The 15,902-nt window shown below is 42.2% G+C and overlaps 1 protein-coding gene and 1 pseudogene across 1 annotated transcript; both read left to right on the top strand.

The window, feature by feature from the left end:
* LOC124286375 overlaps nucleotides 1-14,162 on the top strand; it is a 63,696-nt pseudogene extending 49,534 nt beyond the window's left edge.
* LOC124286374 (cytochrome P450 4F2-like) lies at nucleotides 1,633-14,162 on the top strand. Its single transcript, XM_046722737.1, has 11 exons — nucleotides 1,633-1,836; nucleotides 5,344-5,491; nucleotides 6,172-6,368; nucleotides 6,891-7,015; nucleotides 8,372-8,415; nucleotides 9,290-9,414; nucleotides 10,208-10,337; nucleotides 11,149-11,278; nucleotides 12,246-12,524; nucleotides 13,092-13,157; nucleotides 13,524-14,162. Exons 1-11 carry the CDS (start codon nucleotides 1,648-1,650, stop codon nucleotides 13,624-13,626), a joined length of 1,536 nt encoding a protein of 511 aa, XP_046578693.1. The 5' UTR covers nucleotides 1,633-1,647; the 3' UTR covers nucleotides 13,627-14,162.
* Nucleotides 14,163-15,902: the final 1,740 nt, after the last annotated feature.

The raw sequence follows: 15,902 nt of genomic DNA, 5'->3' as shown, positions 1-15,902 counted from the left end.
ACACTCGCCAAAGGTCAGATGTATAACTGGCATTTGACATAATCCCGGACCAGTATACCTTAGCGTTCCGATAAGAAAGGTCAAGCGTGAGGGCTAATACAATTGTCTTCTATTTACTCAGGTCGTGGAGGTAGCTTGAGTTGATTCCACAGTTCAATCTATAATTCTTAACTTATAAGGGCGGTGGGGTAGCCTAGTGGATAAGGCGTTCGCTCGTCACGCCGAGGACCCTGGTTCGATTCCCCACATGGGTACAATTTGTGAAGCCTATTTCTGGTGTCTCCAGACGTGATATTGCTGGAATATTGCCAAAAGCGGCGTAAACCTATACTCACTCACTCACTAGCCAGGAGGGAGTGAAAGAAGTTGGTCCCCTTATCGTAGGACTAAGAACGAAGTTACGATCGCCGTAAGTCAAGGGGGCTATGTGCAAGCATGCCCAGGTCTTAGACGGTCGTGTACCATATTGGAGAATCTGTCGACCAAGGCAGAGATGCAGGCAACCAAACAATCATAATTAGGGAAAATATACAAACTCACCACAAGACATGATCCTTTCGCGGCTCTTCTGTGCCAGTGATTGAATATGATAATTACTGTTCAACCATCAGACTATGTCTAACGTTTGAGACAAAATTTTATATATATTTACAAAATCGGAATCAATTTATAGTTTTGCACAAAAAGTGGTCATTCTATGACTGTATGCATACTGAACTTATCAAACCAATGTGTTGTACAGATGTGAAAAGTATGTGTTGTGTTATGGGTGTTTTAACATCCTACTGACTTAAATGATAATAACAAACCTAGATCTAAATGTCAGAGGTGTACACAACGTCTATAAACCGGTACTCTTCTTAATATGTTGTCGTTAATATGAGAGATCAGGGCCTCCTCTCACAAAACACTAAGGGGATCGTAAGTCACTAAGGTAACCTTAGTGCAATATCAAAGAATGGGAGTTAAGGTTAACCTTAGTAAAGGCTGCTTCGTGAAAGGAGCCCATGAACTGCAATTCCGGAGTGTCAGCTCTAAAAAATCGTACATTTGCTTTGAGTTATAAAATGCGCAATCATTTGTTTGAGCGGTCTTGAAGATTGCTTATCCTTAAATTGCATTAAAAACATTGCATCTGTTGCATGTCCCACTGTTACACGAGATGGCAGTCTCACATAGCTGTTAATCGAGACACTATTACCTCATAGCTTTTGAATAGAACAAGGGGCGGTGGGGTAGCCTAGTGGTTAAAGCGTTGGCTCGTCACGCCGAAGACCCGGGTTCGATTCCCCACATGGGCACAATGTGTTAAGCCCATTTCTGGTGTCCCCCGCCGTGATATTGCTGGAATATTGCTAAAAGCGGCGTAAAACTAAACTCAGTCAGTCAGTCAGTGAATAGAACAAGGCATATTGTCGCGTTATCTCCCTTATCAAAACAAGTGTCAAAATTACTAGTAACCAAAGCGCGAGTACGCGAAAACGCGACAATGTCCCTTCCAGAACTCCATACTTAACGGATGTCCTGGTGTTGTTGGGTGTTTTTCTCCAGATAACTGGGTCATGGCTCAGCATAAAAGCCGCACTTAGTGGCGCTTAGCTGTCTAGGAGAATTCACAGCCATTGTGGGAGAGAGTGGTTTGCAAAGATGGACACTCAGCAACTTCTATCTCGTCTGAATCGTGACACTGCTCTGCAGGCTCTGGGAACATCCGTGGCCCTGTACGTGGCGTACCGAGTGGTCAAACTCGTTGTGTGGTATCAGCGTCTGTTCAGCTTCTTCAACAACTGTCAGGGCGCGAAGGACTTCTCCTGGAAGACGGGGAACATGCATTTGGTGAGTCAGTATATCTCGTTCTTGGCCATTGTTGTTCTTGATCGAAGGTGTTCAAGTTAACCCATTTTTGCATATGGTCCTTTTTGGGGGACTGGTACTTCAAACAAGCATTTCTCTCCTATTGTTGAAGATAGAAACTTGCAGTATAGACGTGAATGAAACTGAGTGAATTGTTTAGTGGTTGAACCATTTACATTACTTGTAGAGTTTACGTTCTTTAAGCATGGCCACTTCCAGTGAAACTCGTGAATAGAAAAACATTTCATTATGATCTTCCCCAGCAGAAGACTTAGGGATACATTCATCAACTATGATGTTTTGTTCATCAGAAAACATTTTATGGGATCAAGAATGCCCATGAAATGTTCAGTTTTCAATTTGTTAATACACATAGTTTCATATATAAAGCAGTTTGGTTTATTCTATGAAAGCTTTCGCATGAAAAGAGTCAATTTTAAGATTTAAGAAGTTGATCTCCCCCACCAAAGCCTAATGAATTACGTAATTCACTCATCTGCATATTGTCGAATTTATGGGACGCACTTTTGCAGTGTAAAAAGTATGGACAAATTCATTTACTGGTAAAATGACACCTCATTCCTTTCATTTCTTGCCAAAAGAAACCAGCTCACAAAATTTGATGAAAATCTAAGACCCTATGCATAAAGGGGCTAATATTGTATATAATGCATTTACTCTGTTACTGATACATTTCGTGCGTCGTTTATTGTTCAAACTGGTACTAAAATACTGGTCCAAACAGGTCAAAATATTAGGAATAAATGAACATGAAATTATTTATGCCCCAAAAGGCATGTGAGTGAGTGAGTGAGTGAGTGAGTGAGTATTGTTTCACGCCACGTTCAGCAATGTTTCAGCAATATCACGGCGGGGAACACCGGAAATGGGCTTCACTCATTATGCCCATGTGGGGAATCGAACCCGGGTCTGCTGCGTGACGAGCGAGCGGTTTAACCACTAGGCTACCCCACCGCCCCTAAACGGCAATGAAATGAGAGAGGAATTATTATGTATGCCTTGGTTGTGTAGGTTTGAAACGCATCTCTGCTTAAAGAAGAGTCAATTGTACAATTCTGAATAAAACATGGTCATGTGTTTACTTAACGCCCCACTCAGCGGCATTACAGCCGTGTGACGGCGATTTGTATATAGTCGAGTCTGGACAAGACAATCCAATGATTGACATCATGAGAGACAATGACAGAGCATGTTCATGAACCACTATCAAATAGTGATGATACCAGGTGTCAGAAGGTGAGCGGTTCCTGTCCAACGGTGTCACCCGTCCTAAACATGTACACCAGCAAGTCAATTCTTCACCTGAAGATTCGGGAACGCATGGTACAAGTCCAAATAGGGAATTGCATCGAACATCCTTTTTGTCATAGATGCATCAATTATCAAATGGCCTCCATATGTCCAAAATGCAACTGTTTTAAAGCCTTGTCCTGTGTTTTGTAACCTTGATCGTATAACTGAGTCGTATGATAAACATTGAAATTCTTGTAAATATTGGCTGAAATGAAGAGAAGGATGACTATTAGAAAGTTGAAATCATTCCCTTAGTTGAGAGTGTGTCACTCTGAATAGTCATGAATGGATCTAAATATAAAACACAAATGGTGACAGAAAATGAAATAACAGTTTTATGGTTGGTAGATGGACTTTCAAGCGTCTGGAAATAGTTTTGGGAGCGTTAGTTAATAATATCACTTTGTCTGAACCCTTGAAAATCTGGGTTAGAATTGATCTTCAACAACCCATGTTTGTCGTAATACTCGACTAACGTGATCACTGACTTGGTTGACACATGTCACCGTATCCCAATTGCATAGATCGATGCTCACGATGTTGATCACTGGATTTTCTTATCCTGACTCGATTATTTATAGACCGCCGTATACAGCTGGTATATTGCTGAGTGCACCTTTAAACACTAAACAAAAACAATAAAAAGTCAATCTACGATCATTGCGAGCGAGCGATATTTAATGACCCAGCAAACCAACAACACATATGAATGTCACGGCGACCTCTTAACAAGGCCAAGGACAGGCTACACAACTGTGTTGTCAGCAACTTGAACATTGTCCAACCATGCACAGAACTATTATTATATCGTATTGACAAATATGTTAGAAATATTATTTTATAACAGCATATTTTGTGGCCTTTTTGAAAGTTGCAGCTGAATATACAAACCTGTGTGGCCACAGACAGTATTGTTGATAACCTTCGTCACGAAAACGTGACAATCATTTTTCCAAGTATGGTACTTGTTATGGGGTGTGCATAGCCTGCTCCGGTCGAGGTTCGTCTTTTCAGCTTCGTCAACGAGTGGAGAAAATACAACCCCTTTTTGTAGTATTGATCAAGTTTGGTGGCTGAAGTAGGGTCTGTTTGGAGCTTGTGTGCTGTTATGAAAATGACTTTTTAAAGACGTACACAATCCCCGAGACCACATTGACATGCATTTAAAAACGCTGATACTATGTGAAGAAGAAGTATTATCTGTATTTTCCACATTTCGTTGCAGTATGTTTAAAATGTCAGTGCATGAATGGAACGGTGACCCTAGATCTTGACATATGCTCCCCATCAAAAGTTTAGACTAGCGTAAATGAAGCCACTTACTTAAGTCAACTCTTCTAAACTAGATTTTGCAAAATTTTCCATACTGTTTAAAGGTGCTGTTTAGACATGAACTGATGATGTATTGTAAAACAAATTCGTAACGTTGAAAAGGTTATTGTCACATGTTAAAAATATGATGAAACTGAGTGAAAATTGGCGATTTTTTTTACAAAAAATTAAACCACAACACAGTCGTTCACATGCACGATATTTGCACATGCTTGTTAGCAATTTAATGCATGATCCTCGTGCAATCCATCTGCATAAAGTTTGCAGTTGGTTCCCCAAAGTTGGTGGAGAAATTCATCTTCGATGTAATCATGCATATATGCATAACATATAGCGAGTGCTTTAAGTGAGTCTAAACTTTTGATGGGTAGTATATGTTTGAGGTTAGATCTCTATGACTGTATCTCCCTGTGGTATTCTCCCAAACTGACAGGCTGTGATGTAGCTGAAATGATGTTCACAGCATTGACTCAGCCACTCACTTACCAATCCACCCACTCACTCATCCACTCACTCACTCACTCACTCACTCACTCACTCACTCACTCACTAACTCACTCACCCACTCACCGACTAACCCAGCCACCCACCCACTCACTCACTCACTCACCCACTCACTCAACCCGTCCACTCACCCACTAACACACTCATCTACTAACTCACCCATCCACCCACTCACCCATCCCCCCACTCAGTCACAACCCACTCACTCATCCACCCAGTCACCAACCAACCCACCTACTCATTCACTCACTCACCCATCCAACCATCCACCCACTCATGGAGATCATTCACGGAGATCATTCCCTCTGTGCACTCCGCTGCAGTGTGGTTGTATTTCAGTACCCACTGGATTTTGAAAAGCGTGTTGCAGTGGAGCAGGAATGGATGAGGAAATTCCCCAAGTACTACCGACTCTGGATAGGGCCGCTGCATCCAGTCATTAGGGTCTACCACCCAGATACCATCAGAGCCATCATCAAGTCTTCAGGTGATTGATTGGTCGGTCGGTTGGTTGGTTGGTTGGTTGGTCGGTTGTCAGCTGGTTGGATGGTTGGTTGATTGGTTCGTTGGTTGGATGAATGGATGGATGGATTGATAGATGGTTGGACGGTCGGTTGGTTGGTTGGTTCGTTGGTCGCTTGTCAGCTGGTTGGATGGTTGGTTGATTGGTTGGTTGGATGGATGAATGGATGGATGGATGGATGGATTGATAGATGGTTGGACGGTCGGTCGGTTGGTTGGTTCGTTGGTCGCTTGTCAGCTGGTTGGATGGTTGGTTGATTGGTTGGTTGGATGGATGGATGGATGGATTGATAGATGGTTGGACGGTCGGTCGGTCGGTTGGTCGGTCGGTTGTTTGATTGATATGGCGGCATTGTGTACATAATCGAGTCTGGACCAGACAAGCCAGTGATGATCAACACCATGACGTCCACCAGAAATGTACTAATTTGTGTGTACCCATTTGTTAAAGACTCAAACCATCGTTTGTTCTAAAAGAATGTAAAATACTCATACAGATTTAAGCATTTACCTTTGGATAAAATACGTGAAATGTGAATTAACAATCTAATAATAATCTCAAGTAGGTTTCGGTAAAGTTTAATACAAATATTAACCAATTTCGTGATCATTCAAGAAGCTTTGACCATCTCATTAATTGCACAGAGCCAAAGCAAAGGGGATTTGGGGGCCAATATGAAGCAATTGTTCCCTGGTTGGGGGAGGGTCTCCTGGTTGCTGGCGGGCGCAAATGGTACCGATCTCGCCGCCTCCTCACTCCCGCCTTCCACTTCGACATCCTCAAACCCTACGTCGACGTCACCAACAAAGCAGTGGACATCATGCTGGTTAGTGGACTACATGTTAGCACATGCCTTCGTCGGCTTCGCTCCGATAAATTCAAGTTTGCGCTAGTTAGATGAAATGTCAGATGTTAGATGCCCCCTGCCACGAAAACATTTTCCCAGAGGCGCATTTCCCCTAACCTTTGCATTCACGATTTATGCGCCCCCACCCCCAACCCCTCTCCAAAATCCTGAATCCGCCTCTGCACTCATTCAACACATTAACGCTCACACGCAGAAACGCACATACTCGCGCACGCATATACAAACACACGCACACATATACACTCATTGGTACATTTTTATTCAGATTAATGGTGATTCTATATTGTGATCTTTTTTTAGAAAAAAATAATTCCCAAATACCAGGTGTATACTTATTCTGAATGTCAGTTTATGTTACATCTCGTTGACCATAACATCTGAGATTCGGATCACATTGTTCTTTCCTATCACGTCTGTTCTGAATGTTAACATTGACTTACATCGATAAACAGCCCTCAAATCGCTCTCTCCCACCCATCAACAATTGTTTAACAGGGGAAGATGGACAAGCACGTGAAGGAAGGCTCCAGTTTCGACTTGTTCAACATGGTCAGTATGTGCACGCTTGATATCCTGTTGAGATGCGCCATGTCGGTCAAGGAAAACATACAGCAACAGGGGTGAGTACGGGGAATTTGATGGACAGCAGCATAGGTGAATACGGGGAATTTGATGGACAGCAAGATAAGTGAATACGGGGAATTTGATGAACAGCAGCATGGGTGAATACGGGGTACTTGATGGACAGCAGCATGGGTGAATACGGGAAATTTGATGGACAGCAAGATACGTGAATACGGGGAATTTGATGAACAGCAACATGGGTGAATACGGGGTACTTGATGGACAGCAGCATGGGTGAATACGGGGAATTTGATGGACAGCAACATGGGTGAATACGGGGAATTTGATGAACAGCAGCATGGGTGAATACGGGGAATTTGATGGACAGCAGCATGAGTGAATACGGGGAATTTGATGGACAGCAACATGAGTGAATACGGGGAATTTGATGGACAGCAGCATGAGTAAATACGGGGAATTTGATGAACAGCAGCATGGGTGAATACGGGGAATTTGATGAACAGCAGCATGGGTGAATACGGGGAACTTGATGCACAGCAGCATGGGTGAATACGGGGAATTTGATGAACAGCAGCATGGGTGAATACGGGAATACGCGGAATTTGATGAACAGCAGCATGGGTGAATACGCGGAATTTGATGAACAGCAGCATGGGTGAATACGGGGAATTTGATGGACAGCAGCATGGGTGAATACGGGGAACTTGATGAACAGACATGGAGTGAATACAGGGGCATGGGTGAATATGGGGAATTTGATGGACAGCAGCATTGGTGAATACGTTGAAATTAATGGACAACAACATGGATGAATAGGGAATGAGTGAGTGAGTGAGTTTAGTTTTACGCCGCACTCAGCAATATTCCGGCTGTCTGTAAATAATCGAGTCTGGAAAAGACAATCCAATGATCAACAGCATGAGCATCGATCTGCGCAATTGGGAACCGATGACATGTGTCAACCAGGTCAGCGAGCCTGACCACCCGATCCCGTTAGTCGCCTCTTACGACAAGCATGGGTTGCTGAAGATCAATATTCTAACCCGGACCTTCCGGGTAGGATGAATAGGGAGAATATAGTAGAGAATATGATACTTCCTGTGAACAGACATGTAATTTCAAGATAGGTGTCGCTGGTGCCAATATATGGTGTTGATAAAAGCAATATCTTACGCTATTTTGTAGATGTAAGTTACCGCTATTCACAATGTAAAGGCATTTTTCTCTGTGATATGATACACCATCTAAGCTGTAACAGGGAGGACATTCTTTAACAAGGAAAGCATTTCCGGTGTGCACTTAAAGGAGGATCAAGACTTTTAGCAAAATCATTTCTTTTGAAACTGTTGAATTCAACATTTTTGTTTTTCAGGCAAACACACCCGTATGTAATCGCGGTCACCGACTTACTCACTCTGGCTACAGACCGAACCCTGTAAGTGTACGAGACGCTCTGCGAACAACATATTTGGATATTGGATGTTAGCGCTGCATGGTATATGTGCGTATGTATATATGCGTGTGGTTGAGCGTCTGTAAGCATGTGATTGTGGATATATAAAGACCTGTTTGGTTTCTTGAGGCTGGTAAGCCTACACGTTAGGTACATGTGTGTTTGTGTGTCTATCTGTCTGTCTGTTTGTCTCTCTGTGTGTGTGTGTGTGTGTCTCTCTCTCTATCTCTCTCCCTCCCTTCCTCCCTCCTATCCCTCTGTGTGTGTGTGTGTGTGTGTGTGTGTGTGTGTGTGTGTGTGTGTGTGTGTGTGTGTGTGTGTGTGTGTGTGTTGTCACGTATATTTATGAGTGTCCTTCATACAGCTACAAATTAACATGTGTATGGCCGCAAACCACACTTGGGTATCCTAATTTTCCTTTGAGTTACCCAATAAATTGTACTCATCTCACTCAAACTCAATTGGGTATTTTGCCGTTTTCCATTAATTTTAAAAATATAAAAATGTTTAAATGTTAGTGTTTGTTATTTATGTTTGATCTGTAACATGAGAAACGATAAGAAAGACTGCAAGTTGTCAAGTTCATGTCCTGAAATAGAACCTCTCAGTATACTTCAGTTATATATATATACATATCAACGCATTCTACGATTTGACATTTTCGTGTGTACGCACATTTATTGAGTATTTACCAAAATTCAAGCGTACTTTTACGCAACAGACTTGTACGCAGCTAACTTTTTGCGTAATTTACGCAGATACGCAGCTTATTTGTACCTCTGTCAGGCCGCATTGGAACTTATAGAAGTAGTTCCATTCGATGCAAGAATGATAAAGAACTTCCTTCTGTATTCAGCACCCCTTGGCACTTCTTTGACTTCATCTTTCGACAACACGTCCAAGGGGAAGAAGTTCAAGCAGCAGTGTGACTATGTACATGGCTATGCGGAAAACATCATCGACAAGAGGCGACAGACCTTGGTCAGTTCTTGTGTGGTCAACAGTGTACTGTATGTAACGTTGCACTGAGAGGGCGGTGGGGTAGCCTAGTGGTTAAAGCGTTCGCTCGTCACGCCGAAGGCCCGGGTTCGATTCCCCACATGGGCACAATGTGTTAAGCGCATTTCTGGTGTCCCCCGCCGTGATATTGCTGGAATATTGCTAAAAGCGGCGTAAAACTAAACTCAGTCAGTCGCCGTGATATTGCTGGAATATTGCCAAAAGCGGCGTAAAACTAAACTCACTCACATTGCACTGAGTAGGTAGTAGGATTGCTGAAGATCAATTCTAACCCGCATCTTCACGGATGTTGAATATAGTGGAGGTAAAGGTACCTATATCATTTGCAGACGACATGCTGTTTTCTTGACACAATTTAAATTGGTCACAACTCAAATTACAATCTCACTTGAAGCGAAAAAAGGGTAAAATGAAATATGCATATGATGGAAGTTTGGAAATGAAAACACTGTAAGTATCTTGGGGCCATGTTTTACTTTAATCTAAGTATGCAGGAAGCAATGCAGAATACTTGTAAGGTAGCACTCTGTGAACTTCAACGTTAAATATATTCTGGTGGTAATCCGCCCATGGGTCATATTTGACATGAAGGTTTGAAATATGATATTTTAAGGAAGCATCTTATAATTATTACTATTGTATGGAACAATGTATTTTGTGTCATGTGTGTTAAAATGTATTTTGGGTGCAACCTGTGTATGTGACATTATCGGGGTATAAGGGTATGGTGGGAGTAGTAATGTATTGTGTGTAGGAGAGTGACGGTCCCCCCGAGGCCCGCTACCTGGACTTCCTGGACGTCCTGCTCAGTGCCAGAGATGCTGATGGCAAGGGTCTCAACCCGCTAGAGATCAGGAATGAAGTCGATACGTTTCTGTTTGAAGGTATGGTCATTAATCCTACACCATGAATTTTTGTCGTTGTCACTACTAAAATCAGGATTGATGAGCTTAAGAAGTTTTGAAATAGTTTAGATGTTAATTCAAATGGACGATTTCATCGAAGTCATGTGTCTATATACTTTATATGTGGTCTCAAAAGTAGCATGCATTGATCAAATGAGTGAGTGAGTTTAGTTTTACGCCATTTTTAGCAATATTCTGGCAACATCACGGCGGGGAACACCAGAAATGGGCTTCCCACATTGTGCCCATGTGAGGAATGGAACCCGGGTCTTCATAACCACGAGGCTACCCGCCTCCCCAATTGATCAAGAGGACAAACTGATTGCATTAATAAATTCATCCTTTCAGTTCATCATTTAGAATGTGAAATATTGAAGTACACTTAGCATTCCGTGAGTCTTGACATATGCATTAAGTGTGGACCATGTACAGAGTCGGGTGGATTAACGATTCAATAGGTTTTATAAAGGGGTCCACAAGCCAGAAACCTGCAGCTCATATCGAAGAGACGTGGTCTCGGCACAAAGGGTTAGAACAAAAGGATTTATCTATAAATATATATAAGATTTTCAACTTTGCTACGAACAATATTGACCACTGATGCTGCTGTACAAACAATCTTATCGTTTTCTCTGTCGGAAGTCTATGTTAAGGTTTGGGAGTTGCGATAACATCCGCGCTAAGATCACATTGTCCAACGGCACCCAGCTAAATGGAGTATTTGTTGTTTCCTTTTGGAATAACTTTAATTTGAAATGTATGTTTTTAGGCTATATTTCATTGTTTAAAGGACACGATACAACGGCCAGTGGGGTATCATGGACGCTGTATTCCCTATCGTCCAAACCGGAGTACCAGACCAGGATCCAGGAGGAACTGGACACATTGCTGGACGGAAGAGAGTCCAAGCACATCACCTGGTAGGGCACATCACCTGGTAGGGCACATAAATTGTTAGGTTGGGCCCATGACCTACTTTGGTACATCACCACTTTGAGCACATCACCTGGTAGGGTACATCACCTGAAAGGTTACACCATTTGTCAGATACATCACCTCGTGAAGAGCATCACTAAGTAGGGTAGTTCACCTAGTTAGGTTCATCACCTCGTAAAGCGCATCAATAAGAATGGTTACCACCCATTCTGATATTGCATATGATCTGGTAGGGTACACCACCCGTTCTTATATTGCACATGATCTGGAAGGGTACACCACTCGTTCTGTTATTGCACAGGGTCTGGTAAGATACACCATCAATTCTGGTAGAAACATGGTCTGGTAGGGTACACCACCCGTTCTGATGGACACATGGTCTTGTAGGGTAAACCACTCGTTCTGGTAGGACACATGGCTTGGTAGGGTACACCACCCATTCTGATATTGCACATGATTGGGTAGGGTACACCACCCATTTTGGTAGACACATGGTCTGGTAGGGTACACCACCCGTTCTGGTGGACACATGGTCTTGTAGGGTAAACCAATCGTTCTGGTAGGACACATGGCCTGGTAGGGTACACCACCTATTCTGATATTGCACATGGTCGGGTAGGATATATGATTTGGTAGGGTATACCGCCTCTTCTGATAGACACATGGTCCGGTAAGGTACACCACCCGTTCTGATAGACACATGGTCTGGTAAGGTACACCACCCGTTCTGGTAGACCAATGGTCTGGTAGGGTACACCGCACGCTCTGGTAGGACACATGGTCTGGTAGGGTAAACCCCCTGCTCTAATAGGGCACATGACCTGGTTGGGTAGTGCCAATATTAGATCATAGATCCATACCTGTTGAGACTGTATATATTGATATATTTGACCGTTGGGTTGGAGATGTTTGAGCAGATGAAGGGATAACGAAACCTTTATATATTATTAGGGATGACATCCCCAAGATGGAGTATATGACGCTATGTCTGAAGGAAGGGCTGAGGATCCACACGGTCGCTCCCTACGTCAGTCGGAGACTGGAACACCCCATGGATATTGACGGGAAGATCTTCCCTGCAGGAACAGTCGTCTCACTGGGGTTGTGGAACATTCATCACAACCCGGAAGTGTGGGAGGACCCGGAAGTCTTTGATCCTGATCGGTTTCTGCCCGAGAACATCCAGAAGAAGGACCACTACGCATATGTCCCCTTTTCAGCTGGCCCGAGGTAACAGTACAGCTGTAGTGGTGTGTCGAGCCTGCCTCCCTTAAGATCGCTCATGTCCCTGGAGTTCCATTAGTTGGTAGTGACCTGTGTAGTATCATCTGAACATGTTGACAAAATGTCAATGACAGACTATACTACAATGTTTCAATTAACCGTTTAAGCTTACAGGATGTTGATTGATATATCGGCATGAACACCTCAGTCAAAAAGTATGAGTTGTTTTTGATCAAATGTTTTCTAAAATCATAAGAAATTTCTACTAAAAGCAGGTGCCATTATAAGATTCCTAAGTTGAGCTTCTCAGTATCTGTTCAATGTGTGCGTTTCGCCGCCAATGCAGCTGTTTCACACTTGAAATAATGAATAAATACAGGAATAGTTTTCGAACTTTGCTTTTTACCAGAATTATATAATTATATTATAGACAAGTTTTAATTATTTCCAGTCTGTATTCTGGACAAGATATTGTAATATGAACAAAATCAAATGTATGATTTCTTGAAGTTACTATTACAAGAAAAACTTACTTCCTTTGGGGCATTATTCGTATTAATATTTACTGTTCAGAAACTGCATCGGACAACATTTCGCCCTCCACGAGCAAAAGGTCATGATAGGAAGAATTCTTCAAAGGTATGTTTTCTTTTAGTAATCATTATATGTGATTTCAGCCGCTGTTATTTGAAAAAGGATGTGTCATGCAGTGACATAAACAGCACAAACTCTAGAAATCTACTTGCTTAATAACAGTGTTAGTCCCTACTCCGAAACGTTGCATCCGTTGCAATAAAGAAGTTGTCTATCCATAAAAAAATGGTTCCTGTTATAGAAATGTTTAGTTCTAGAAATCTTTTTGGTTTTGAAACGTTTGTGCAAACTGAAGTCAGTTTCAGAATTGTACTAAAGTTACGTGGATAAATTGATCTACTTTGTCATTAATTTTCATTAACGTCTCATTGCTAATACAGTAAAGAACGTGAGTATTGTGTTGTGTTACAGATACAATCTGGAGGTAGATACAAGCCACCGAGCAGGCCGGAAGGATGCCGGTGTTATGAAGGCCACTGAAGGTCTGTGGGTGTTCGCAAGGCACAGACACTAAACATTCCAGCACAAAGTGGACAGTCTGCTTACAACTACAACTGGACATTCTGACTACAACTACACAGACACTGAATATTCTAGCAAAAGGTGGATATTCTGACTACAATTGCAGCTGGACATTTTGACCATAATTACAGTTAATGATGACTGTCATGAATATATTGAACTGGGTTGTTTTGGACTGATCATAACGTTTGCACACTGGTTTGAACTCTGTACGATAATATGACTGTTTGATACTAAATGGTGGCCTTTAATAAAGCAGCTCATGACAATTTAAAAAAAATAGCACTAATCTCAAATAGGATGTTATATTGGATAATATGATGTATTTATTAGGCTAAAAGTTGAAGTCATAACCATTGAAATACGGATATGGTTATATTTGAATGAGCCATCTTTACCAGAAATACAAAGATGAACTAGTTTTGTCCACAAGTAGAAAAATCAAAGAAAAGCACTTTCAAAAGTTGAATTTTTTTATTGCCAATGTTATTGCATTACATACAAGCAATAAACAAAATCCTTTCCATATCCATAAGAAATTTCTGCTGGAAGCAGAGTCGATTGTACGATTCCGACTATATTATAAATGTGGATTTTATCGGGTATCATTTGCCACAGATACATATAATTTTGAAATGTCTTCCAAATGTCTAACTCTTTCAGTTCTGATGTATGCACAAACAGTTATATTTTTGGATGTTGATCTTAGTAAATGTAGAACTTCATTAGCACAGTTCTATATACGTCTCCAAAACTAATGCTTGCTTTGGGAACGTATAGACAATTACGATATAACAATTGGATATAGGTCATATTGAAGATTGAAGTTGACACCACCCTCTCTCTTCACTTCTCTACTACTGCCTTCATCATACTACAACTACTGGTGTCTCTCTAGGGTCCCCAGACAATGGCGTGATGGCTCTTTTGTCTGTGCTTGCCCTGTACCTGGTTCCGACAGCTGACTACACCCTCTCTCTTCACTTCTCTACTACTTCCTTCATCATACTACAACTACTGGTGTCTCTCTAGGGTCCCCAGACAATGGCGTGATGGCTCTTTTGTCTGTGCTTGCCCTGTACCTGGTTCCGACAGTTGACACCACCCTCTCTCTTCACTTCTCTACTACTTCCTTCATCATACTACAACAAATGGTGTCTCTCTAGGGTCCCCAGACAATGGCGTGGTGGCTCTTTTGTCTGTGCTTGCCCTGTACCTGGTTCCGACAGCTGACACCACCCTCTCTCTTCACTTCTCTACTACTTCCTTCATCATACTTCAACTACTTGTGTCTCTCCAGGGTCCCCAAACAATGGCGTGGGCTCCTTGTCCGAGGTTGCCCTGTACCTGGTTCCGACAGTTGACACCACCCTCTCTCTTCACTTCTCTACTACTTCCTTCATCACACTTCAACTACTGATGTCTCTCCAGGGTCCCCAGACAATGGCGTGGTCTCTTTTGTCCGAGGTTGCCCTGTACCTGGTTCCGACAGTTGACACCACCCTCTCTCTTCACTTCTCAACTACTTCCTTCATCACACTTCAACTACTGATGTCTCTCCAGGGTCCCCAGACAATGGAGTGATTGCTCTTTGGCTGTGGTTGCCCTGTACCTGGTTCCGACAGTTGACACCACCCTCTCTCTTCACTTCTCTACTACTTCCTTCATCATATTTCAACTACTGGTGTCCCTCCAGGGTCCCCAAACAATGGCGTGGTCTCTTTTGTCCGAGGTTGCCCTGTACCTGGTTCCGACAGTTGACACCTCACTTAACATAAATACTCTTTCATTACCCTTTCACATTAATCTCTCTTCGTCCGTCACTCATAAAGGTTTCATGCACTGAGCGTTAACTCAGATCTATACCATTACCTTTAGAGGGTATTTTTTTACCTATGTCTATGCGTTTCTTTGACAGTCGATGTCCTAGTTCAAATGTATATGGTAAAATACATGTTGTATTTCTCTGTGTCAGATTACTAGAATGGTAGTTGATCGCATGTATGATGTGATCGTCTCATTTGTGATGAGAATAACTGGTTGTGGGATGTAACGCCTGGTATGTTTGTAGTACTCATGGTCTCAAGTAATGATTATATTTAACAACCGTTTGCCTGATGACCATTTACAAAGTATATACCTGACACTTCATGTATGATGTCTGATATATAAAACACGGTATTTCGTTATATACATGTGGACATTATTTATTCACATGGTGATTCCGCATTAGTTTTTGGTGCGGGTTTCTGTGTGATCCGTGTCAAT

This window comes from Haliotis rubra, unplaced genomic scaffold (assembly GCF_003918875.1).
Source record: "Haliotis rubra isolate DU_JTF1 unplaced genomic scaffold, ASM391887v1 Scf381, whole genome shotgun sequence".
Lineage (NCBI taxonomy): Eukaryota > Metazoa > Mollusca > Gastropoda > Lepetellida > Haliotidae > Haliotis > Haliotis rubra.
This window is presented reverse-complemented; position numbering and strand designations above follow the sequence as displayed.

Bases quoted from the DNA above. Each gene is read 5' to 3' on its own strand.
- LOC124286374 (XM_046722737.1), top strand. From the start codon at position 1,648: ATGGACACTCAGCAACTTCTATCTCGTCTGAATCGTGACACTGCTCTG. The intron at 1,837-5,343 runs GTGAGTCAGTAT...GTTGTATTTCAG, and splicing joins AGACGGGGAACATGCATTTG to TACCCACTGGATTTTGAAAA. The intron at 8,416-9,289 runs GTAAGTGTACGA...TTCTGTATTCAG, and splicing joins CTGGCTACAGACCGAACCCT to CACCCCTTGGCACTTCTTTG.